Raw genomic sequence first — 26269 nt, forward strand, 5'->3', positions numbered from 1 at the left:
GGTTCCTTTTCTCCAGGGAGACTCAAATCAGTTCTTCAGACTTACTCAAGTGTGAGGAGTGCCTTTCTCAAACTTAAATGAGGGTGGTTATCTAAAGAGTACGCACAATCCAGAATACAACCCGCCCCCCCACAAAAAAAAGGGGCTAGGGTTATAACCTACTCAACACGGACCTTATTCTTTGATGCACTATTGCTGTTAAATGCTCTGCCCTTCTTGTCCCAATAAGCTCAGCTTTACCCACATGAATATATTTTTCTATTGCCTCAACTTACATCTTTGGATTTCTAAATCTATCTGAATCCTCCACCTCACTCAGACCATATTTGTTCATGTACTCTTGTGCTTGTATTCGCTGTCCCTTCCTGTTACACCGTGGTTATCATTACCCACCCTGCACTATTGCCTCCCCCCCACCCACCATTATTGCCTGCCTGCCTCCCCCCCCCACCCCCACCCCCCCCACCACTATTGCCTCCACCACCACCATTATTAAGTTTGCAGCCATCTCTACAACTCTGGACTAATCTCCAGAACACTAGCCCCAGCATGGTTCAGGAAAAGACCGTCCCAATGGTGGAGCTCCCTCTTTCTCTGGCACTCGTGTCTCATGAATCGAAAGCAATTTCTCCCACACCAATCTTTGAGCTACACATTTAACCGTGATCTTAGTTGCCTCATCATAAGACATAGGAGCAGAATTAGGCCACTCGGCCATTCAATCATGGCTGATATTTTTCACATCCCTATTCTCCTGCCTTCTCCCCATAACCTCTGATCCCCTTATGGATCAAAAACCTATCTATCTCTGTCTTAAAGACGCTCAGTGACTTGGCCTCCACAGCCTTCTGCGGTAAAGAGTTATACAGATTCACCACCTTCTGATTGAAGAAATTCCTCCTCACATCTGTTTTAAAGGATCATCCCTTCAGTCTGAGATTGTCTCGTCTGCTTCTAGTTTTTCCCACAAGGGGAAACATCCTCTCCACGTCCACTCTATACAGGCCTCGCAGTATCCTGCAAGTTTCAATAAGATCCCCCCTCATCCTTCTAAACTCCAACGAGTACAGACCCAGAGTCCTCAACCGTTCCTCATGTGACAAGCTCTTCATTTCAGGGATCATTCTTATGAACCTCCTCTGGACCCTTCCCAAGGCCAGCACATCCTTCCTTAGATACGGGGCCCAAAACTGCTCACAATACTCCAAATGGGGTCTGACTAGAGGCTTATACAGCCTCAGAAGTACATCCCTGGTCTTGTATTCTAGCCCTCTTGACATGAATGCTAACATTCCATTTGCCTTCTTAACTGCCGACTGAACGTGCACATTAACCTTAAGAGAATCGTGAATAAGGACTCCCAAGTCCCTTTATGCATTTCCCCATTTAGAAAATAGTCTATGCCTAGATTCCTCCTTCCAAAGTGCATAACCTCACACTTTTCCACAATGTTAACCTTAAGAGAATCATGAACAAGGGCTCCCAAGTCCCTTTGTGCTTCTGATTTCCTAAACATCTTCCCATTTAGAAAATAGTCTGCGTCTCCATTTCTCCTTCCAAAGTACATAACCTCACACTTTTCCACATTGTATTCTATCTGCCACTTCTTTGCCCACTCTCCTAGCCTGTCCAAGTCCTTCTGCAGCCCACCTGCTTCCTCAATACTACCTGCCCCTGTACAGATCTGTGTATCATCTGCAAACTGAGCAACAATGCCTTCAGTTCCTTCCTCCAGATCATTAATGGGGATTGTGGTCCCAGCACCGACCCCTGAGGTACACCACTAGTCACCGGCTGCCATCCTGAGAAAGATGCCTTTATCCCCACTCTCTGCCTTCTGCCAGTTGGCCAATCTTCTATCCATGCCAGGATCTTCTCCTTAATACCATGGGCTCTTAACTTATTTAACAGTCTCCCATGCGGCACCTTGTCAAAGGCCTTCTGGAAATCTAAATAAATCACGTCCACTGGTTCTCCTTTGTCTAACTTCCTTGTTACTTCCTCAAAGAACTCTCACAGATTTGTCAGATATGACCTGCCCTTGACGAAGCCGTGCTGACTCAGTCCTATTTTATCGTGCACTTCCAAGTACTCCACGATCTCATCTTTAATAATGGACTCTAAAATTTTACCAATGACCGAAGTCAGGCTAACCGGCCTATAATGTCCCGTCTTTGACTCTCTCCTTTCTTAAACAGGGGTATTACATTCGCCACTTCCTTTGGGACCCTTCCTGCATCCAATGATTCCTGAAAGATCATCACCAATGCCTCGACAATGTCCTGAGCTATCACTTTTAGAACCCTGGGGTGTAGTCCATCCGGTCAAGGTGATTTATCCACCTTCAGTTTCCTCAAAACCTTCTCCTTAGTAATGGTCACTGCACTCACCTCTGCCCCCTGGTTCTCCTGGAGTTCTGGCATCCCACTGGTGTCTTCCACCGTGAAGACTGATGCAAAGTAACTATTCAGTTCATCTGCCATTTCTTGGTTTCCTATTATTACTTCTCCAGTCACATTTTCAAGTGGTCCAATGTCTATTTTTGCCTTTCTTTGTATATTTGCCTTACCTTTTATATATATATATATATTGAAAAAAACTCTTCCTATCTTCCATTATATTCTTCTCATGGCTCAGATAATGATCCAGAGATTACAACCTTTGCAGTTCAGTTTTTAAATTTGTCTCCTAGCTGCTCATATTCCCTCAGCAGAACCTCTTTCTTAATCCTTTCTATGCTGTTCGTACACACATGAACACACAACAACTGGATCCTCCCCTCTTCATTGTAAATTCCTCTCCAGGAGGAGATTTCCTTTATAGCACCAAGCAGAGAACTGCATCTATCCCCCCACTTGACTATCATCTTTTGCTACAACTGCATTCTTTTTTATTACCCCACCTTGAATTGCTTCCTGTACCATAATACCATAGTCAGTTTGCTCGTCCACCCTGCAGTCACTGCTCCCCTCCACACAATGTACAAGAACCTCGGGCCTGTTGGTCAAGAACCGAGGTTCCTCCATTGTTACCTTCTGGGACCCCATACCTGCCTCACTCGCAGTTACACTCTCTTGTTAGCATTCAGTGTTACATGATAGCCTCAGAACAGGAGTTTCAGTAATGTCCAGTATGCATTCAAATCTAAAATTCCCATTTATGCTGTCTGAAGAACTGGCCAGGGCAAACAAATCACAAGACACATAAAAATTGATCATTAAAATGCCCGTGTTTACCAAGACTTGAAAGCACTTGTAGTGATTGCTGTCCTGAATTTTATGGACTCCATTTCCGTCACTGCATTGTGTATTTGTGACTGGACGCAAACCAACCCCGTCCTTGCCAAGGTGCAGCATCGACAGCTATCAAGGGAGTTGAAGGCTTTGCACAGTGTATCGTCGGCACAGTAGTTGCTTCACAGTGCCAGGGTCCCAGGTTCGATTCCCGGCTCGGGTCACTGTCTGTGAGGAGTCTGCACGTTCTCCCCGTGTCTGCGTGGGTTTCCTCTGGGCATTCCGGTTTCCCCCCACAACTCCTGAAAGACGTGCTATTAGGTAATTTGGACGTTCTGAATTCCCACTCAGTGTACCCGCACAGGGGCCGGGGCGTGGTGACTCGAGAATTTTCACAGTAATTGCACTGCAGTGTTAATGTAAGCCTACTTGTGACAATAATAAAGATGATTATTTTCCTTGGAACAAAGGCAGGAGAGGAATGATTTAATTGAGGTCTACAAAATTATGAGGGGAAGTGATAGTGGACAGGATAAAATTGTTTCCCTTAGTGGAGAGAGACATAGATTCAAGGTAAGTGGCAGAAGGTGTAGAGGGGACATGAGGAAGAACGTTTCTTATGCAGAAGGTGGTGGAAGTTTGGAATTTGCTGCCCAGGTTGGTGGAGGAGGCAGAAACCCTGAATTATTTTAAGTACCACCTGGATTTTCACCTTACATGATGTAAAAGGGCTATGGACCGGGTGCAGGTAGTGTGGCGATGTGCATCAATGTAAATGCATGTAGACTAGCTAGACACTAGAGGGAGCACCAGAAACATCACACACACACACTCAACCAATAGATCAGTTAGATAGGACATGACCGATGGACATTCACGATACACACAGAGGTGACACCACCACAGGAGGGCATTACACCAACCCATATATAAAGGGCACCACACACATGACCTGCCTCTTTACAGTGGAGACAGTCAGTGAGTAGAGTCACAGGGTTGATTCAATATTACACCCACCTCGTGGATTGCAGCAACTGGTTAGTCAGTCTGGGTAGCTATAGTAGGATTAGCAGTAGTGTCGAACCCGAGTAATAGAAGTGTAAATAGTTTAATAAACGTGTTGAAGTTATCTCCACGTCTGAACCTTCCTTTGTCAAGTGCACCACAAGGAAGCCGCTTATGTTACACCTACAACATAACAATTCACTAAGGAAAACTACAGGGCAATGGACCGGGTGCAGGTATGTGGGATTAGAAAGGGCACGTGGGTGTCCTCAGGCTGGTATGGACAAGATGGGCTGAATGGCCTCCTTCTGTGCTGTAACTTTTCTATGGTTCTAAATACAGATCTGCTTTTAATCCAAAATACACTGAAATCGAGCGTTGAAATGTTTCACACGTAATTTATCTAAATTTTTCGAACTTCATCAATATCGTTTTGCAACATTTATGCTCCTATTCACACTGCTTACCACGTCACTGAGCTTTGCAACATCAATAACCTTGGATATATATTTTTTAAATTTGCTCATGGGACGTGAGCATCGCAGGCTGTGTCAGTATTTATTGGCCATCCCTACATGCCCTCAAGGGCAGGTTAAGAGTCAACTGCATTGTGGGTCTGAAGTCACATGGAGGCCAGACCAGGTAAGGACAGTAGATTTCCTTCCCTAGAGGACATTAGTGAACCAGATGGGGTTTTACGACATTCAACAATGGTTTCATGGTCATCATCAGACTTTTCATTCCAGACATTTAATTGAGTTTAAATTCCATCACCTGCCCTGGTGGGATTCAAACCCAGATCACTACCCTGGGTCTCTGGAATACTAGTTCAGTGACAATACCACTATGCCACAGCCTCCACATTGCTCTGTATTATCCAAGCAGTTAATATAATGAATAGGTGAGGCCCCACTGTAGATCTTGTGGGATAGCATGAGTTACTCCCTTCCAATTTGAGCACATATCCATTATCCCGAATCTGTCTTCTACCCTGGCCAATAATTTACCTTCAATTTAATGGCCTTTAATTTTGGCTCCAGTCTCTTATATGGAAGCTTATTGAATGTTTCCTGCAAGCCCTCGTGAATGTTACTTCCTCAAAAAATTCAATTAGTTCTGTTTGACATGGTGAACATTTTATAAATCTGCATTGGTGCTCGCCACCCAGGTCAAATTTCTCTAAATGCTCAGTCACTGTGCTAAATTTTAGGTTCTAAAACTTTCCCCACAGCAATTTATCAGGTATATACATTTCCGAGGTTTGCGCTCACCTATCTGAAGTAATGGAGCTAAATTTTCATTTTATGATCTAAAAGAAGTATCAGCAATGTCCTCAAACAGCAGGGGCTGTTTAGCACAGGGCTAAATCGCTGGCTTTGAAAGCAGACCAAGGCAGGCCAGCAGCACGGTTCAATTCCCGTAACAGCCTCCCCGAACAGGCGCCAGAATGTGGCGTCTAGGGGCTTTTCACAGGAACTTCATTTCATTTCAAATGCGTCAAGACGGGAATCATGAGTTTTGGGAATTTGCCATTCTTTCATGCCCCAATTGCTTCTAATCCTGCTTTCTTTCACTTAATGGAGTTGCAATTCTTGATTCGCCATTAGTTTCTCTGGAATGCCAGGAATGATATCCTCTCCGCCTGCTGTGAAGACTGACAAAGTGACTATTCAACATGTCTGTCATTTCCTTTTTCCATTTGCAATATTACCACCATTTGTTTTTAAAGTGTCCACATTTCTTTAGAGTAGCCCTTTCCTTCTAATAATTTTTAAAAAAATGCTAGTCTTGATATTCCCCCTCAGATTTCCTGACATTTTTTAAGCCTGCAACCAGCCTCTTCTTTTGCTGTGTTTCTCTATACTGCATCAGCGACTACAATTCACAAGCACTTTACTTGCTGTGATATGTTTTGGGATGTCCTCCGGTCATGAATTGCTCTTCAGAAGTGCACATTTTCTGGCCACCCTACTGAGTATTGTTTCAGCTCAGAAATAATAAATTAACCCATCATCCCCAATGCACAGAAAAATAACTAGCTCTATTATCTCTGTATCCTGGAGCGACTCCCTAAAAAAACCCAGATGTAATATTGCCCTTTGCCCTTCCTCTTCTGAAAGCAAAAGCACTTTCTTCCAGCCAATGATTGAATTGAGCTCGAGCAATTTTACACCTGCTACCCAGCACCCCCACTCCACCCTCAAAACCACAGAGTTACTGACCTTGTGATAACTAATCTTTCCCTGGGCGGCACAGTGGCTGGCACTGCTGCATCACGGCACCAATGACCCGGGTTTGGTCCCGGTCCACTGTCCGTGAGAGTTTGCACACTTTCCTCATGTCTGCGTGGGTCTCCCTCCCACAACCCAAAGATGTGCAGGCTAGGTGGATTGGCCACGCTAAAATGCCCATTAATAAAAAAACCCTAATCCTCCCCTACCCATCAATGCCTCAGCCTTTGCACCCTGACCACCTATTCCTCAGCATTTCCATCTCCTTCACCTTCCCTTACCAAGTTAAGAAATGGACTTTGGCCAATTGCCACACAAGTATTCATTGACCTAATTGTTCCCTTTCCTCTTCCCATCTCGTCTTACTTCCCAAACTTTCCCCCACCACAATCCGCTTACCCGATCTTTTTCTCACCTGTTTGTTTGACCTGAATAGCAAGTCTCAACTCTCCATATGGAAGCTGGAAAATTCCACCATACCTTTTTAATATTAAAATTTACTGCATAAAAGATGGGCTGGATTCTCCATTCCTGAGACTAAGCGTTGACACCGGCACGGGAAGGAGGCTGCCACCCGCCGCCTGGGTGCAGTTGGCAGAGGCAGTGAGCGTCGCAAGCAACACCATCTGGACCGACCTGCAGTGCAGTAAAAAACTGCATGGCCAGGGTGAGTAGGCAGCACTGTGCCTCTGGCACTAACCCCCCCTCCCACACACCCATAACCTACCCCCTCCCCCCTACTCAGAGGACGGGTGAACTCCCACCCTGCACCACATGCCGACACCCATACCAGGTGTAATGGCCGGATGCTCTAGCCATCAAGGCCATCAGCTACCCACCCCCTGGACTGCATGCGTTGAATTGTTCCCCCTCCCAGGAGAAGGCTGCCCATAACCGCCGGGAGAAGGGAGAAAACTGGAGGGGGACTGCTGGACCTGTGGCCCATCACCGTTGGTTAGCAGAGGGCTATGGATGTGGTCGGCGGCCCCGAGGAAAGGGAGGTTTCCGGGCTGGTGATTGGTCACGGGTGAGGAAGTGAGACCCTGCTTAGTTGCAGTTCGCCGTGACAAGCGTGTTAACTCCCCCCGCCCCAACACAACCCCCACACCATCATCTCCACCCTCACCCTCACCCCACCCCCGGCCTGCGTCTGATCATGCGTCTGGTCTTGTGTCTTGCAGCACCTGCTGGTGATGGGGTGGGTCAATCAGGTGTTTCCCACCCACAGCCTGTGCCACAGTCAGAGCCCCGGGTGCAAAGCAGCGATGAGGACAGCAGCATGGAAGCAAGCCATGCATCTGAGACCCAAGACACTGAGTCCGAGGATGACACTGATCTCCCATCTCAGCTGACTCCAACTCAGTCCACCATCTCAGAGACACTCACCTCGGTTGGGCACTTCAGTGAAGAGGTTCCTGGGACACTCTCTGGCGCGCACCACACAGCTGTTCCGGTACATCAGGTGGAGATAGAAACTCCCAATGGGGCACACGGTTGTAGGGCGGGCCATCCCTTGGAACTAGCTGCAGTCCAGACAGGTTCCAGGCTTCCGGAACGGACAGTCCCATTGACTGTGGAGGTGCAGTCGCAGAGCCAGGGACTACATGAGGAGCTGTCAGCGAGCATCCAGCTCTTGCAAGCGCAGGTGGAGGAGTCCAACCGCGTGCAGGAGCAGGACGTGGTGTCGACCATGCGTGCCACCCAGGCTGCGTCCGTGGTGGAGGCACTGGGAGCGAAGGTTGAGGCTATGGATTAGCATATTCAAGGCCTAGGGCATTCTGTGCAGGCGCTGGCCGAGGCCCTGGACAGGATTGCCGCCTTACAGGCAGCCATGTGCGAAAGCCACCTGGAAATTGAAGCGGCGCTCTGAGCGTGGCCCAGTCACAGTGGGCCATGGCTGAGAATGTCAGGGGCATTGCCCAGGCATTGGCTGACATGATGCAAACACAGAGGGATATGGTCCAGTCCCACAGTAAGATGGTGCATTCACTGGCTTGTAGGCTGGGGGGCGGGGGGGTTCTGTGCCGCTGGCCAGTTTGCTTCCCCCCCCCACCCCACACACAGTCGGTGAACCTGGAGCCGATCAGAGCATCCCGTGCGCGATTGCACTGGCACGCAAGTCGTGTGGCCTCCCCTGGCCCCATGTCCTACCCATTTTCACCCTCTCCCCATATCAGAGAAGGACTGGTGTTTAGCCTCCTCCTCGAGCATGACACCCCTCTGCAGTGCAATGTTGTGGAGGGCGCAGGAGCTGCCATGTTGCTGGCAACCCTCTCAGCGTCACACTGGAGGGCCCTTCCAAAGCAGTCCAGGCACCCGAACCGCATTTTTAGGAGGCCGGAGCATCACTCAATCAAGCCCCTGGTCGCTGCATGGGCATCGTTGCAGCGGGTCTCGGCGTTGGTCTGTGGCCTCCGGATAGGCGTCATATGCCAAGACCGCAGCAGACAACCAATCCGCCAGGTACCAACCCCCTAGCTGGTGGGGCGTCTCGAACATGTCAGGAATCATCGAGTGTGCCAGGATGAAGGCGTTGTGCACAATCCCCGGATATCTGGCGCAGATGTACATCTGATGGTCACATATCAGCTGCATGTTTATCGAGTGGAACCCCTTCCGGTTTGTGAAGAGCGACCTGTCATCTGCAGGTGCTCGTAGGGGACATGCATCCCGTCGATCAACCCCTCGACCCGGGGCATGTTGGCGATGATGGTGAACCCTGCTGCCCGGGCATCCTGGTGGGCTCAGTCCATATTAAGTGTACTGTGCCGACTGGGCATATAGGGTCTCCATGACGGTACGGATACACCACTGCACAGAGGTCTGAGAGATCCTGGACAGGTCCCCTCTTGGCGCTGGGAAGGACCCCATGGCGTAAAGGTTCAGGGCAACTGTCACCTTGGCGGCCAACAGAGTGGGTGTCCTCCCCCCTATCCCCGCGGTGCCAGTTGTGCAATCATCTGGCATGCATGTCGCACTATCTCCCTGCTCAGCCACAGTTACCGACAGCTTGCCCAGTCCAGCAGATTCTTGAATGACAGGTGCTGCCGGTACACACAAGGCCGCAATCAGCGCCTCCTTTGCAGCTCCTCCTGCACCACCTATTGGGCGACTGGCTCTCCATCCTGAGCGGCTGCCTCCTGTTCCTCTGGGGCAGGCTCCACTGCTGCAGCTTCCTCCTCCTCGAGTAGCGCCAGCTTGTAGAGTCTCAGGGCTATTCCCCAAGGCTGTGGCGACTAGCAGGTAGGCCATAATTGCTGGTTGAATTCCAATATTCATTGCCTGCAGGGGGTGGAAGGCTGACATGTTAGCAGGTGCATACCTCTGTGCCCAACCAGGTCCAATGAGCTACACAGTGCCCCGGTTGGCACTGCAGGTTCTGCTCCCACATGCCTCCAACCGCCAGCCCCACAGCTCTGGCCCCATTAAAGCCCAGCACCGTGGGGGCCTCGGCCCTGGCCCCCATCCCTGATGCCAGGGGTACCATTGGCAGGCATGCCTTTGCCAGGGGTATGCTCCGCAGCCCTCACCAGGTGCCCCGTAGGGGCTACAGTGGCATTGCCCTCGAATGGGCTGGCAGGAGGCAGCCGGTTGGGTGGTGGGGGGGTGTGGGAGCTCGGGTGCGGCCAGTGTCACTCTGCAGAACCAGGGGCCAAAGTGGGTAGTCAGTGGATTGCGCAGCAAGATGGCTGCCTTTCAGGCCACAGTAATGGCAGTCCATGCCTGGACACCGCCCCAGTCATGTGGGGAGTCACCCCGGCCACATGGCTGGTTTCCCAGTTACCTGGCAGGCCCCACCCCAGTCAGCCCGGCCAGTGTCTGACCCAGCAGCCCACAGTCACGCCTCTGTGTCCAACCTCCCCTCTCTCATCAGCCACGACCGACAGTTTCACGATTTAAAAAGGCACAAGTGCAGCACGGTAGCATGGTGGATAGCACAATTGCTTCACAGCTCCAGGGTCCCAGGTTCGATTCCCTGCTGGGTCACTGTCTGTGCGGAGTCGGCACATCCTCACCGTGTGTGCGTGGGTTTCCTCCGGGTGCTCCGGTTTCCTCCCACAGTCTAAAGATGTGCAGGTTAGGTGAATTGGCCATGCTAAATTGCCCTTAGTGTCCAAATTGCCCTTAGTGTTGGGTGGGGTTACTGGGTTATGGGGATAGGGTGGGGGTGTGGGATTGGGACGGGTGCTCTTTCAAAGAGCCGGTGCAGACTCGATGGGCCGAATGGCCTCCTTCTGCACTGTAAATTCTATGATCTATGAAGTGAACTGTGCCATTATGAATTCGGCCCATCGGAGGTGGAGAATCACAGAGGCCCCAGAGAATACCAGGTCAGGCCCACTAATGATATGGCAAACGGTGTTCACTATAAGTGTGTTCCGGAGCACATTGCCACCATTGTCGAGGCGACGGATAATTGCGATTTGGTGTCAAATCAGTGCTCGGCACGATTTTGGCGTTGGAACCTATTCTCCGCCCAATCGTGTTTCCCGATTTCGCCGTTGGAATATTATGACTTCTTTTCAATTTCTACATCCATAGGAGGATTTCAAAAGTCGGTCAAAATGGTGGTCCTTCCGAGGTTTCTGTTTGTGTTTCAGTGCCTTCCCATAGTGATCACGAAGGCCTTTTTTAAGAGAGTAGGCAGGAGTATTATGGGGTTTGTGTGGGCGAATAAGACCCCGAGAGTAAGGAGAGGGTTCCTGGAACGCAGTTGGGACCGAGGAGGGTTGGCGCTGCCAAACCTGGGGAGCTACTACTGCGCAGCAAATGTGGCGATGATCCGCAAGTGGGTTATGGAGGGAGAGGGGGCGGCATGGAAGAGGATGGAGACGGCGTCCTGCAAAGGAACGAGCCTGGGGGCCTTGGTGACGGCACCGCTGCCGCTCTCGCCGACAAAGTATACCACGAGCCCGGTGGTGGCGGCAACGCTAAGGATCTGGGGCCAGTGGAGACGGCACCGGGGTGCAATGGGGGCATCGGTGTGGTCCCCGATCAGGGGTAACCACCGGTTTGTCCCGGGGAAGATGGACGGGGGTTCCACAGCTGGCAACGGGCGGGGATTGGAAGAATGAGGGACCTGTTCATCGACGGGACGTTTGCAAGCCTAGGGGCACTGGAGGAGAAGTTCGAATTACCCCCGGGAAATGCCTTTAGATATATGCAGGTGAGGGCTTTTGTGAGGCGACAGGTGAGGGAATTCCCGTTGCTCCCGGCACAAGAAGTTCAAGATAGGGTGATCTCGGGTGTATGGGTCAGGGAGGGCAAGGTGTCGGAAATACACCAGGAGTTGAAAGAAGAGGGGGAAGCGCTGGTAGAAGAGTTGAAGGATAAATGGGAGGAGGAGCTGGGGGAGGAGATGGAGGAAGGTCTGTGAGCTGATGCCCTAGGTAGGGTTAATTCCTCCTCCTCGTGTGCCAGGCTCAGCCTGATACAATTTAAGGTGGTCCACAGAGCGCACTTGACGGGGGCGAGGTTGAGTAGGTTCTTTGGGGTAGAGGACAGATGTGGAAGGTGCTCAGGGAGCCCGGCAAACAATGTCCATATGTTTTGGTCATGCCCGGCACTGGAGGGGTTCTGGAGAGGAGTGGCGGGAGCAATATCTCAGGTGGCGAAAGTCCGGGTCAAGCCAAGCTGGGGGCTTGCAATATTTGGACGAACCGGGAGTGCAGGAGGCGAAAGAGGCCGGCATTCTGGCCTTTGCGTCCCGAGTAGCCCGGCGAAGGATCTTGCTAATGTGGAAGGAGGCGAAGCCCCCCAGCCTGGAGGCCTGGATAAATGATATGGCTGGGTTCATAAAGTTGGAGAGGATTAAGTTTGCCTTGAGAGGGTCTGTGCAGGGGTTCTACAGGCGGTGGCAACCGTTCCTAGACTATCTTGCGGAGCGTTAGAGGAAGGTCGGTCAGCAGCAGCAGCAACCTTGGGGGGGTGGGGTGGAGGGGACGTCCTGGGGGGGGCGGGGGGAAAGGGGGGACTGCCTGGGAGGGTGGATGAGCAAGAGGTAACATGAAGGGTTGGGGAAACTGGCACGTACGGGTGAGGGCCAGTGTACAAAGCTGTGTAAATATATCATTCTGCCATGTATATATCTTGCTCTGCGCGATTTCTCGTTTTTTTTTGTTACGAGGGGGGGGGGGGGGGGGTTATTGTTTGTAAGGGAGAAAAATTGTGTTAAAAAACTTTAATAAATATATATATATTTTTTTTAATTTCTACATCCATAGTATTAACTTCTTGCCACACCTTAATGAGCCCCTTTAATAAGGAGCCACAGTAAAGCTAGATGGGCAACTTTTACAAAACAGTTTTCCGTACTGAGGAAAACTCCTGCATGCATATTTCGTATTTTTCAAGACATAAAACAGTTTCCAGATCATTGGCATAACTTCACTTACAAATACAAGTAGGGCACTTATTTAAGAACTCGTGAATTAGAAAGGCGCTGAGGGCAGAACAAAATCTCTCTTGCATCACAGTGTCATATGATGAAACCATACATGCACAAACACACAGAAAATGTGGAACTAAGCTTCCAGTGCACATAAACAGGCTGTGACGCTACCCAACTTTTGAACCTTTGCATTCTCTCCACCCCCCCCCCCCCACCCCCACAGCAACACTTTCCATAAATTTCAATTTCACTGCTTTTCTTAGCAAACAATGGATCAGCACACAAAGAGATTGTGATCTGATGAATGAATGAAGTGTAATTACTTTTTTATTGAACAAATTTCCAGATTTATCTGAAACTAGCATTTGTTTATATGCCACTCATGTGCTTAGGATTCCGCAAACTGCCAATTGTTTCTTTAACCTGAAATGTCAACTCTTACTTCTCCTCCACAGATGCTGGCAGACATGTTGAGTATTTCCAGTATTTTCTATTTTGATTTCAGATTTTCAACATTTGTCGCATTTTGCTAATGCGCACAAAATGGTTCCTGATTTAGAGCAATTGATCTTTAGGAGGGTGGGGGTAAGCAAACTCAACAAGTGCATGATTTGAAAACTTCTGCAAGAGCCCACAATTCTGGATCATCTTCCTAAGGTGGTAGGAAGTCATAACATTTCATCATGTACGTTTCTTCCGTGTTCACTCCAACCTCAATGCAAACAGCTTATCCTAGATTCTTGAGCCGGTGATCTTCTCCACAACTACGGTCAATTCTCCTCCAAGGCTCATCAGAAGCAAGCATGAACAATACATAAACGGAGGACTTTTTGAAATATTATGCACTCTTTGGGCTCAATAGATTGTCTGGACTCCACATAGCTACCAATAAATTTATGCAACAACTGCAGAGAAGGGTTAAGTGGCAGTTAAGTGGACAGCCATCGCTGGGATTTGGCACATACAACATTTCTATTAGGGAACAAAAGTTCCATCAGGAAGCGAAAGTAACGACATTGGTCGCATTCTACCGGCCACGTTTCGTCCGAAAGGCAGCACGGCGCAACCGGATACCAGGGGATCTACCCGGCTCGCGAGATCTAACTGGATTCACCGTTGCAGAAAACGGGACTAAGTACAGGCTTGTTGGGGAGTTCCCTGCTGAGGTCCCGAATCTATCCGAATGGGAAGTGTCCCAATCGATAGCATGGAGTTTCTTGGGCTCCGAATGCCAGGAAACACCCAGCTAAACGGCACTCATTATGGGACTCTTTTCCCATTTGGGTAGATGCGGCCCATTGTCTCAAGTCTGTTTCTGTTGCCTGGAAGATTTCAGATGTAATTTTAAAATGCAGGACAACATATTTCAAGATAGCTAAGTTTACTCTTTTCTCCTATCCATTAAACTAATAAGACTAGAAAAGGTTAGCACAAATTGAACTAATGTAGAGATGATTTTTCGCACTGGCACAGATCAAACTTAACAGGCATCCATTTGACAAAGACAAATATAATTTACAACTTACTGAAGTTGAAGTTTCTTCAGTTTTCTTTGCTGCTTTAGAGTCGAACAGAACATTTCTTCCTCGTCGCTCGCAATCTTGGTAGACAATAAGTCTTATCTGGCTGGGATTGAACTCCGGAGCTGGCCAGCTTGAAAGAAAAATGGTGACACAGTGAACAATAATTCCAAGTCAAACAAAAACTTGCATTCACAACCTATTCATGGCGTAGTGTCTGCCCAAGAAGATGACATCGTAGAGCTCTTGGCCTTAACCAGTGTAATTGGCATCCCAGTTTTTCATGGCTCTGCAAGCATATCTCAAGACTCCTCACTGGAACAAAACTATGGTTAGGAAGGGATGTATGAAAAGAGAGGTCAGAAACATTTTGACACAAGCCTTTACAGATACTAGCTGGATTGTCAAAGAATTCTTTCTTTGTATGATCTTGCATAATTCATTTAAAAAGCTTGGAATGTTTTAAATGAATGTTTATCCCACACAATCTTTTTTTAAACTATTAATGACGAGCTTTCCTACCCAAGCATCCTCTTTCTTTTGGCCTGTTTCCCATTTTGCAGTATACTGCCAGGTTGCGTCTTGTATTGTTGGTACATGAGGAACCCCAGAATGCCAACATAAAGGGAACGCTGCCCTCAAAAACATGAAAGCGAGATTGTATTAAATTAGTTTTTGCTCTTTTATATTCCCCAAAACTAGCTTGGGGAAAGAATTTTTTTTTTTTCATCATATTTTGAAATTAAGATTTTTAAGGTTAAGTTAGCCCTGTGTTTACATTTATAAAACTTAAATTTTTCAAATAATTGCATTGGCTTCATTAGTGATTAGTTTTCAGCAAATTGAGGTCACTATATATTTTTTAAAAATCAAACTTTCATCCTTGCTTTACAAATAAACATTATGTAACATACAGACATGCAAAACAAATTCTAAATCAGAATATTCGGCAATATATGCATTTCTCACTTTCTGCATCAGGTTGTAAAGCTCAAAGACTTTCTGGTCAAATAGGTCGGTCCAACAAACTTCAATTCAGTAAATACAAACAAAAAAAGAGCAAACTTTTCTTTCCATAAATTGCAAATGCAATTGAACTTCGGCTGCATGGTTGGCTTTTTTGACCAAATACAATTTACCAGAAAATAAAATACACATTTAGCAAAAAATCAAATGATCCTTTCGAAAGGGAACTACTCTTATAAAAAGGTGTAAAGCTGTCAATCTGTTATTTTAGCATTTTCTTCTAAAATGCTTTTCATGACCATTGGTCACCAGAAAGCACTTTACAGCCAATGAAGTACTTTTGAAGAATACGCACTGCTGGAATGTAGGAAATGCAGGTAGCCAATTTACACACAAGCTCCAAGAATAGCATTGTGAATATTAACCAGACAATCTGCTTTTTTGAGAGGTTGGTTGAGGGGTATTTTGCCCTGCACACTGAAGATAGCTCCCTTGTTATTCTTTGAAGGATAAATATATAAATGCCTCAATAAAATATATATATATATTTTTTTTTAATACTTTGAAGGGGTGCAGTTGGTTATTTTACATCTACATGAAAGGGCAGAAAGGGGCTATGGTTTAACACCACATCCAAAAGACAGCACCTCTGGATTGCCTCACTCCAGAGTACTACACCAGAGCCTCAAGACCTGGAGTGGGACTTGAACTCTCAACCATATGTCTCAGAAGCAGGAGAGCTAATAATTGAGCCTCAGCAACAAGCTGAGGCTCAATTACTTCTTTCAGCCTCCAATGCGCAATTCCCTGAGGGAGATTTTGCTACCTCTTCATGGATTTTACCAAAACGTTTTCATAACCATTACTGTGAAATGGACGACCACTGTTGCTTGGGCAATCCCTTCAATTTTCAACATGTTTCTTCAGGGATAGGAAAGAAACAGATAATTTAAATCACTTCTGCTTTGTCAACATTCGCCAATAGTAAAACACTAATAGTTTTGCAAATAGGATTAATGCAAGGCAGGCACAACTTTGCAGCTCTTTCTCTCAATCTATTGGAAACTGCTTTTTTTAAAGAAAAAGCAACACAGGTTTGGTCCACGTATTATATGTATTAGATAGTAATTTAAGATAGATTTTTTAAAAAGTCATTCGTAACAACTTGGCTTTATATAGCACCTTTAACAAGGTCAAGGGAAATGCCGATTCGGGGGAACCACAGATTTGAGCCAGGGAGGTGGGATGGAAATTTTCGGAAATGGAAGAACTGAAGATTTGTTTCTTAGGGGTCGGTTTGCAGGATTGAAGGAGCTGGAAGCAAAGTATGGGCTGGAGCAGGGGGAAATGTTTAGATATATGTAGGTTCGAGATTGCTGGAGGAGGTGCTGACAACAGGGGGACTGGAGAAGGGGATAGTGTCAGCGATTTACGGAGCTATTTTGGAAGAGAAGGCACTACTTTGAAAGGATCAAAGCAAAGTGGGAGGAAGAGTTGGGAGGGGATATGGAGGAGGGGTCCTGGTGTCAGGTGCTCCGGAGTGTGAATGCCTCGACCTCGCACGCGAGGTTGGGGCTGATACAGCTGAAGGTGGTATACAGAGCACACCTCACGAGGGCGAGGATGAGCCGATTCTTTGAAGGAGTGGAAGATGTGTGTGAACGTTGCCGGGGGGGGGCGGAGAAATCTGTTGGAATTCTTGACTCTTGAGAAGGTTAAGTTTGAACTGAGGGGAAGGACAGAAGGGTTCTCCAATTCATGAGCATTATTCATTATGCACTTCCAAGAACTGGATAACATCGAACATTAGTTTGGGGGGGGGGGGGGGGGGGGTGGGTGATGGGTGTTAATGGTGGCTATGGGCGATTCCGGATTCCTTTTTGTCATTTGTTTATGTGAACATGTGGGCGAATGTTTTGGGTTTGGTGGGAGGAGGGGATCGTTGTTATTGATATGGGGATTGACATATTTGTTACTGATTATTGTTTATTGTTGGTGGGTGCAAATTTGGGAGAAAATGTAAAAGGGAGAATAAAGAAATGTTTTTTAAAAATATAGCACCGTTAACTAAATAAAACATTTCAAAGCATCACAGGAGCCTTACAGAGCACAATTAGGCATCAAGCAACATAAGAAGATATTTGGCCAAATGGCCAAAAGTTTAATCAAAGAGGTAGGCTTTAAGTTAGCTCTTAAAGCGGGGGAAAAAAATAATAATAAGCATTATTATTGTCACAAGTAGCCTTACATTAACACAGCAATGAAGTTGCTATGAAAATCATCTAATTGCCACACTCCGGCACCTGTTCGGGTACACCGAGGAAGAACTCAGAATGTCCAAATTACCTAAGTCTTTTGGGACTGGTGGTTGGAAACCGGAGCACCCGGAGGAAACCCACGTGGACTCGGGGAGAACGTGCAGACCCTGCACAGACAGTGACCCAAGCCCGGAATAGAGTCTCATTTATTTCTCGCCCACTCACATTGTCACAATAGTGAATTTATTCTTCTAATGTGACTATCTTTCAGTGCACTGATTAGCTGTTCCCTTGCATCCTGTCCCATGACTTCTGGTTTTTAAAAAGCTTCACAGGAAATTGGCAGCACAGTTATTTGGAAGGAGGTACTTTACAATATGGAACCTGAAGGTCTTTTTCTATCAATCTCTCTACTCTCCATTCAATCAATCTAAAAGTAATTTTTTAGGTTAACAGCAGAGAAGGAAAGCTTTTGGCTTGGTGTCAGATGTGGCCAGCTTAACTTCAGTGGCGTGGAAGCTTCTAGAAACAATTATTCCGAATAGAATTAGTTGTCACATGGAAAAATGTGTGTTGATTAAGGGCCAGCATGGATTTCTAAAGGGAAAACTGTGTTAACTAACATGCTGCAGTTTTGAAGAGGTAACAGAAAGGGTCAATGAAAGTAAGGATGTTGATGTGGTGGACTTGGGTCAGAAAGCATTCAATACAGTGCCACACAAACGGACTTGTGACAAAAGTTATAGCCCATGGAGTAAATTGGGCAGTAGCAACGTGGATACAAAATTAGCCGAGTAGTAGGAAACAGAGTAATGGTCGATGTATATTTTTGGGCTGGAGGAAGGTTCATAGTGGAGCTCCCTCGGGGTCAATATTGTGACTCTTGCTTTTACTGATACATATTAATGATCAAGAACTGGGCACTTCCGTTGGCGGCTATGAAGGAGTAAGTCGCACATTTGGTGGCTCCCGCTCTGGTCGTACTTTTGGACGTTTTCCCCCGATTTTCTCTCGGACTTGAATTGTAGAACGGATGTTAGTGGCAATTCTCTACTGAATTCCCATTTCGGTGCATGGAGAAAAGGACTAGAAGTGTTCGGAAGAGCAGAAACAAGAAGACAGAGAAGACTTGGGCTGTAGTTGCAACAGGGGACAGCATGGCGGAGGGACGAACCTCTGGCTTGTCGACCCAGCAGTCTACGGAGCAGCTGATGCAACTCATCCAGGAGGGCTTTGCTATGCAGAAACGGGACTGCTTGGACCTGATAAAAGTGTCAATTCAGCGGTTGGAGCTCAGGTCGGACGCCCAGGATCGGGCGATCCAGAAGGTGGAGAAGATGCTGGCTGAGCAGGAGGAGCATCAGACTGCGGTGGAGCTGGAGGTGGGAAGCTGAGGGACCAGCAAAAGAAGCTTCTGGAGAAGGTGGAGGACCTAGAGAATAGGTCCCGCCAGCAGAACCTAAGAATTGTCAGGCTCCCATAGAGGTCTGAAGGAACGGATGCTGGGGCATATGTCGCAGGCATGTTTGAGAGGCTGCTGGGGGATGGGGCATTCTCCCTGCCCTTGGAGGTGGATAGGGCTCACTGGGCACCTGCGAAGGAACCATGAATGGGAGACCCCCCCCCGCCCCGAGGGCTATCGTGGTGAAATTCCACAGGTTCTCGGATAAGGAGCGTATTCTGCAGTGGGCCAAGCAGACACGGAGATATAAGTGGGACAATAGCATCCTGTGGGTTTACCAAGACCCGAGTGGGGAGGTGGCCAGGAGACGAGCAGGCTTCAATCAGAACCGGGCGATCCTTTTCAAGAAAAAGGTGAAGTTTGGACTGCTATACCCAGTCAGTCTCTGGGTCACGCATGAGGATCAGCACTTTTACTTTGAGTCGCCTGAGGACGCGTTGGACTTTGCAAGAAAGAAAGGGCTGACGAAGGACTGAGAACTTTTGAACTTGGCTGCAATGTTAGTGTTTCTGTTTTCTCTGTTTTTGTAAAAAGTGTAGAGCTGAGTGAATTTAGGTTTTCATTTGCACTGTTGGGGAATGGAGGTGTGTTAGTTTTGATCTTGGTGTTTGTCGGTTGGGCAATTCTGTGGGGATTGTTTGATTCTGGAGTTGGTTTGCCTGCCTGAGCGGGGGGGGGGGGGGAAACAATGGGTGGGAGACTATCTGGCGCTGGGGATGGGGGCCACCAAGCTAGCTGAGTGAGCTAGCTCTCGGAAGCGCAGAGGGGGGTGTGCATATGTTTGGTTTAGGAAAGGGATTGGGTTACAGGGTGTTGTTGCTAGGGGGGGGGTTGAATTTTCTGCTGGCGAGGGAGGGACTTGGGCTGAGGGACAGAGAGGAGGTCGGGGGCTGCCTGGGGATGAACCGGTGGAGGCGTGAATCATGGGCTGGTGACGGACCTATAAAAAGGGGATGAATGATCGGTGGGGGGGGGGGGCAATGAGCCCCCCAACTTGGCTGATCACCTGGAATGTTCGAGGGTTAAATGGGCCGGTCAAAAGGGCACGTGTGTTTGCGCATCTTAGGGGATTGAAGGCGGATGTGGTAATGTTGCAGGAGACGCACCTTAAGGTAACGGACCAGGTTAGACTGAACTAAGGCTGGGTTTGCCAGGTGTTTCATTCGGGACTAGATTCAAAGATTAGAGGGGTCGCGATCCTGATCAATAAGCGGGTGGTGTTTGAGGCGGGTAGAATTGTCTTGGGTGTGGGAGGTCAGTACCTTATGGTCAGTGGGAAACTGGAGGGTGTGCAGGTGGTATGAGTGAATGTATATGCGCCAAATTGGGATGATGTGGAGTTTATAAAGAGGATGCTGGGGAAGATACCGTACCTGGATTTGCACAGGTTAGTCATGGGAGGGGACTTTAATACAGTTATGGATCCGGGCGTAGACCGGTCAAGCTCTAAAACGGGCAGGGTGCCAGCAATGGCAAAGGAACTAAGAGGGTTCATGGAGCTGATGGGGGGGATCCATGGAGGTTTGGGCAGCCGAGGGCGAAGGAGTTCTCCTTCTACTCACACGTGCATAAAGTGTACTCCCAGATTGATTTCTTTATTTTGAGCAGGGCCTTTCTGACTGGGGTAGTGGACACGGGATACTCGGCGATCACAATCTCAGACCATGCTCCGCACTGGGTTGACCTGCAGGTTAGTAAAGACAGTAACCAGCGCCCGCACTGGAGGTTGGATGTGGGACTTTTGGCGGATGAAGGGGTGTGCGAGCGGCTGAGGAAATGCATTCAGAGCTACCTGCAGGTCAATGACATGGGGGAAACTTTGGCAGCGGTGGTTTGGGAAGCACTGAAGGCAGAGGTAAGGGGGGAGCTGATCTCGATCCGGGCTCATAGGGAGAAGGTTGACAGGACAGAGACGGACCGACTGGTAAAGGAGATATTACAGATCGATAGGAGGTATGCGGAGACCCCAGAGGCAGGGCTCCTGAGGGAACGGCGGAGGCTGCAGGCGGAGTTTAGCTTGCTGACCACAGGGAGGGCGGTGGAGCAGCTGAGGAAGGCGAGGGGGGCGATTTATGAACATGGGGAGAAGGCCAGCAGAATGCAGCTTAGGAAGAGGGAGGACGTGAGGAAAATAGGGAAAGTAAAGGACGGTGAAAGGAACCTGGTTGGTGATTCAGTAGGGGTGAATAAGGCATTTAGAGATTTTTACAGCAGGCGTACAGGTCGGAACCCCCTATGGGGCCGGAGGGGATGAGGTGCTTCTTGGAGGGGCTGAATTTCCCAACGGTGGACGGAGAGCGGTTAGAAGGGCTGGGGGTTCCAATTGGGCTGGAAGAGATAGTGGAGGGCTTGAAGGCCATGTAGGCAGGTAAGGCCCCAGGTCCGGACGGGTACCCAGTGGAGTTTTTAAAAACGTTCACGGGGCCAGTGTTGTTGAGGATGTTCAATGAGGCAAGGGAAAGAGGGGTGCTGCCCCCGACGATGTCACAGGCGATGATTTCGCTGATTCTTAACCCGGAGCTGTGTGGGTCCTACAGGCCGATAACCCTGCTGATGCCAAGTTGCTGGCCAAAATCTTGTCCTCCAGGATTGAGGACTATATTCCGGACGTTATTGGGGAGAACCAGACGGGGTTTGTTAAGGGTAGGCAGTTGGTGGCCAATGTAAGAAGGCTGTTAAATGTGATCAAGATGCCCTCAGAAGGTAGGGAGGTTGAGGTAGTAGTGGTCGCAATGGATGCAGAAAAGGCTTTTGATCGGGTAAAATGGGATTATCTGTGGGAGGTACTGGAACGGTTCGGATTCAGGCGGGGCTTTATTGACTGGGTCAGGTTATTGTATCAGGCTCCTGTGGCAAGTGTGCGGACGAACAGGACAACTTCGGACTATTTTAGACTGCACGGGGGGACGAGACAAGGATGCCCCCTCGCCCCACTGTTGTTTACGCTGGCTATAGAGCCATTGGCAATCGCTCAGAGCTTCAAGGGGCTGGTCCGGGGTGGAGCACAGGGTTTTGCTCTATGCGGATGATCTGCTTCTGTACGTTTCGGACCCAGTAGCGGGGATGGAGGAAATCATGAAGATTTTAGGGGAATTCGGCCGGTTTTCGGGGTATAAGCTAAACATGGAAAAGAGTGAGATGTTTGTGGTTCAGGAGAGGGGACTGGGAGAGCTTTTGTTTAGATCAGTAGGGGGTAGTTTTAGGTACCTGGGCATCCAAGTGGCGCGGGAATTGGACCGGCTGCATAAATTGAATCTGGCCCGACTAGTGGACCAAATGAAGGACGATTTCCGGAGATGGGACGCACTCCCGTTGTCGCTGGCCAGTTCCTATTTGTATTTCAATGTCTCCCCATTTTTATTCCGCAGTCCTTTTTTAAGCGGGTCAACAGGGTGATCACGGGCTTCATCTGGGCGGGCAGGACCCCGCGAGTAAGGAAGGTAATGCTTGAGCGGAGTCGGGGAGAGGGCAGGCTGGCGCTGCCAGATTTTAGCAACTATTACTGAGCGGCTAACATAGCCATGATCAGGAAGTGGGTGGTGGGGGAGGGGTCGGCGTGGGTGCGTATGGAGGCGGCTTCATGTAAGAGCACCAGTCTGGGGGTGTTGGTAACTGCGCCTCTGCCGCTCCCACCGGCAGAGCAGTCCAGCAGTGGTGACGGCCCTGAGAGTTTGGGGCCAGTGGAGGCGGCATGTGGGAGCATCGGCCTGGGCCCCAATTTGTGATAACCATCGGTTTGCCCCGGGGAGTATGGATGGGGGGTTCAGGGTATGGAGGAGTGCGGGGATTGAGAGGATGGGGGATGTGTTCATAGAGGGGAGCTTTCAGAGTATGAGGACGTTGGAGGAAAAGTTTGGGTTGGTGAGGGGAAACAAATTCAGGTATCTGCAGGTGCGGGACTTCCTTCGTAAACAGGTGGCGACCTTCCCGCTCCTACCGCTGAGGGGGATTCAGGATAGGGTTATTTCCAGAGGGTGGGTAGGGGAGGGGAGCGTCTTGGACATCTATAAGGAGCTTATGGGGTCAGAGGAGACGCAGACCGAGGAACTCAAGCGTAAGTGGGAGGAGGAGCTGGGAGGTGAGATAGAGGATGGTTTATGGGCAGACGCGTTGAGTAGAGTCAACGCGTCCGCAACATGTGCCAGGCTCAGCCTAATACAGTTTAAGGTTGTGCACCGGGCTCACATGACAGTGGCCCGGATGAGCAGATTCTTTGGGGTGGAAGACAGGTGCACAAAATGCGCAGGAGGACCAGCGAACCATGTCCACATGTTTTGGACATGTCCAAAGCTTAGGGGATTTTGGCAGGGGTTTGCGGACGTCATGTCCAAGGTTTTGAAAACAAGGGGGGCGCTGAGTCCCGAGGTGGCGATTTCTGGGGTGTCGGAAGACCCGGGAATCCAGGAGGAGAGAAGGGCAGATGTTTTGGGCTTTGCTTCCCTGGTTGCCCGGAGACGAATACTATTGGCATGGAGGGACTCAAAGCCCCCGAAGTCGGAGACTGGCCATCAGACATGGCTAGCTTTCTCTGTATGGAGAAAATTATGTTCGCCTTGAGAGGTTTGCTATCAGGGTTCACCCGGAGGTGGCAACCGTTCGTCGACTTCCTTGCGGAAAATTAATTAACAGCATACGTGGGGGGGGGGGTAGTTTAGGCGTTAGAGTAGGGGGGTAATAAGGGTGGGACCTGTACGAAAGGTCAACGGTTTTTGCACTATGTTTATGGTTTCATGTATATTGTCTATTTTGTTGCTGTTCTTATACCAAAAATACCTCAATAAAATGATTACTTAAAATAAAATTAATGATCAAGAACTGGATGTTCAGGGGACAATTTCAAAGTCTGTAGATGATGTGAAACTTCAAAGCATTGTTATCTGTGCGGAGAGTGTAAACTTCAAAAGAACATAGTCAAGTTGGTGGCGTATGTAGATAGGTGGCAGATGAAGTTCAATTTGGAGAAGTGTGAGGTGATGCATTTTGGTAGGAAGAACATGGGCAGACAATATAAAATAAAGGGTAAAATTCTTAAGCGGGTTCAGGTGCAGAAGGACCTGTGTGTAAATGTGCACAGATCATTGAACCTAGCAGGATAGGGGGGAGAGAGCAGATAATAAAGCTGATAGCATCCTGAATTTTATTAATAGGGCCATAGAGTACAAAAACAAGGAGGTTATGCTGAACCTCAGCTGGAAGATATTGTACAGTTCTGGGCACCATACTATGGGAAGGATGCGAATACAAGGGACAGAGTGTAGAAGAGGTTCACAAGAATGGTTTCAGCGATTAGAAACTTCAGTTATGAGGATAGATTGAAAAGGTGGGACTGTTCTCCTTGGACAGAAGGCGGCTAAGAGGAGATTGATAAAAATGTTCAAACTCATGTGGGGATGGACAGAGTAGATAGGGAGAAACTGTTCCTGCTCATAAAAAGACCAAGAACGAGAGGCAGCGATTTAAAATGAGAAGCAAAAGAAGAAAATGGGATGGGGTGTGAGAAACCTTTTTCCCCCCCCTGCTGGTGGTTCAGGTCTGGAATGCATTTCCTGGAAGTGTGGTGGAGGCAGGTTCAGTCAAGGCATTCCAGAGAGCATTAGATGATTACTTGAATAGAAATAATGTACAGGGGTACAGGGAACAGGCAGGAAAATGACATACAGCTCATTTGGAGACCGGTGCACGGTGCAGAAAAGATGAGCCAAATGGCCTCCTTCTACATTGCAACAGTTCTGTGATTGAATCCAAACTGATGAGTGTTCCTGATTTTCACAGTTCTTGATTTTTAAAAATAAAAGAATATTGACGAGTATACAGACAACACTTATGCTGGATTATCACCATCTCTGGTACCTTGCCCAACTGATGGTTCATGTATGAGTTTAGATCATTAGTAGTAAATAACTCATCAACTAAGAGAAAAATTAACCCAACAGCACCTAGTCCCCTGATATTTCTGCAATCTGTAAAACTGCAATCCAGTACAAGGCAATGTCTATATACAAGTCAACATTATTTAAAAACAAGAACTGTAGAAAATGAAGAACCATTATCAAGTTGGATTTTATTAAACAAACCAAAAGCTTTACTTCTCTAGACTGGAGGGTGCAGAACTTTCATCACTGATTTTCATAGTCATATGTTGATATTATATAAGGGTCTACAATATACAAACTTCAATAATTTATTCAATGTCATTATACTACTTTATTTCTGTCTCATTTTTGTTGGCATATGGGGTGACTTCAATTTTCAAATGTTAAAATGGGTAATGTCGGGGGAATGACTTTGAAAGCACTGCGGGGAGGAGAGAGGCAGCGGAGCTTTGGAATTAGCCTCGTAGAACATGGGAGGCCATATAGGAGTGCATTGGAAATCAAATCTGGAGGTAACAAAGGCACGAATGCGGGTTTTAGCAACAGATGAGCCGAGGCAGGGGCAAAGTCATGTAAAGTTGGGGAGGTATAAACAGACTGTCTTAGCTTTGGTTGGATACGAGGTTGGAAGTTTATTGTGGGGTCAAATATGTTATCAAAGTTGCAAACAGTTTGGTTCAGACTCAGATAGGGTCAGGAGTTGGAGAGGGGATTAAAGTCAATGGCTTCAGTCATCCGCATCTTTTATTAAAGGAAATTTCTGCTCATCCAGTACTGGATATCAGGCAAGCAGACTGATAATTTAGCAACAGCAGAGTCTTTGCAAGAGGTGCTGGTGAGGTGGAGCTGGGTGTAGTTTGTGGTGATATGCTTATGGGCTATATCATGGATGGATGGTGGGCGACCTCCAACCAGCAGGTGGCGGTGCAGACACACCATGCAGTCTCTAGACCAAGGTCATGTGACTAGTGGCTCCCATATAAAAGGGAGACACATCTTGTCATCTTCAGAAGAAGACTGAGAGGGTAATCAGACATTCCGGTGAATGGTGCTAGGTGCAGATTCCAGAGGAGTAATAAGCGAACTCCATGAAAACTTGCTCTGTAACACATTGTATCTTACCACACGAGACTCAATAAAAGATTCTGATTTGGACAAGTCAAAGTGTTTGGCAGATTTCTTGGTAAGGTATAAAGGGCCAAACACAACATGGTACCACGAGTGCAGATTTAAAGATAGCGATGGCAGTGATAACGTTTGCCATTTGGCTCGAAGACCGGTCTGGTGAACTGCAGCCTGAGACGATCCAACACACAAGGAAATGCTGAAG

The 26269-nt window shown here is 48.1% G+C and overlaps 1 protein-coding gene across 3 annotated transcripts in view; it reads right to left on the reverse strand.

Moving 5' to 3' along the window:
* The window catches only part of fnip1 (folliculin interacting protein 1), a 195368-nt gene that overhangs the window by 108729 nt on the left and 60370 nt on the right, over window positions 1-26269 (reverse strand). For all 3 annotated transcript variants that reach the window (XM_072512468.1, XM_072512466.1, XM_072512467.1), the window contains exon 2: window positions 14387-14513. In XM_072512468.1, coding sequence (XP_072368569.1) covers window positions 14387-14513 — 127 coding nt within the window. The remainder of the gene's footprint in view (window positions 1-14386; window positions 14514-26269) is intronic.

The sequence above is a fragment of the Scyliorhinus torazame genome, chromosome 7, assembly GCF_047496885.1.
Source record: "Scyliorhinus torazame isolate Kashiwa2021f chromosome 7, sScyTor2.1, whole genome shotgun sequence".
Classification (NCBI taxonomy): domain Eukaryota; kingdom Metazoa; phylum Chordata; class Chondrichthyes; order Carcharhiniformes; family Scyliorhinidae; genus Scyliorhinus; species Scyliorhinus torazame.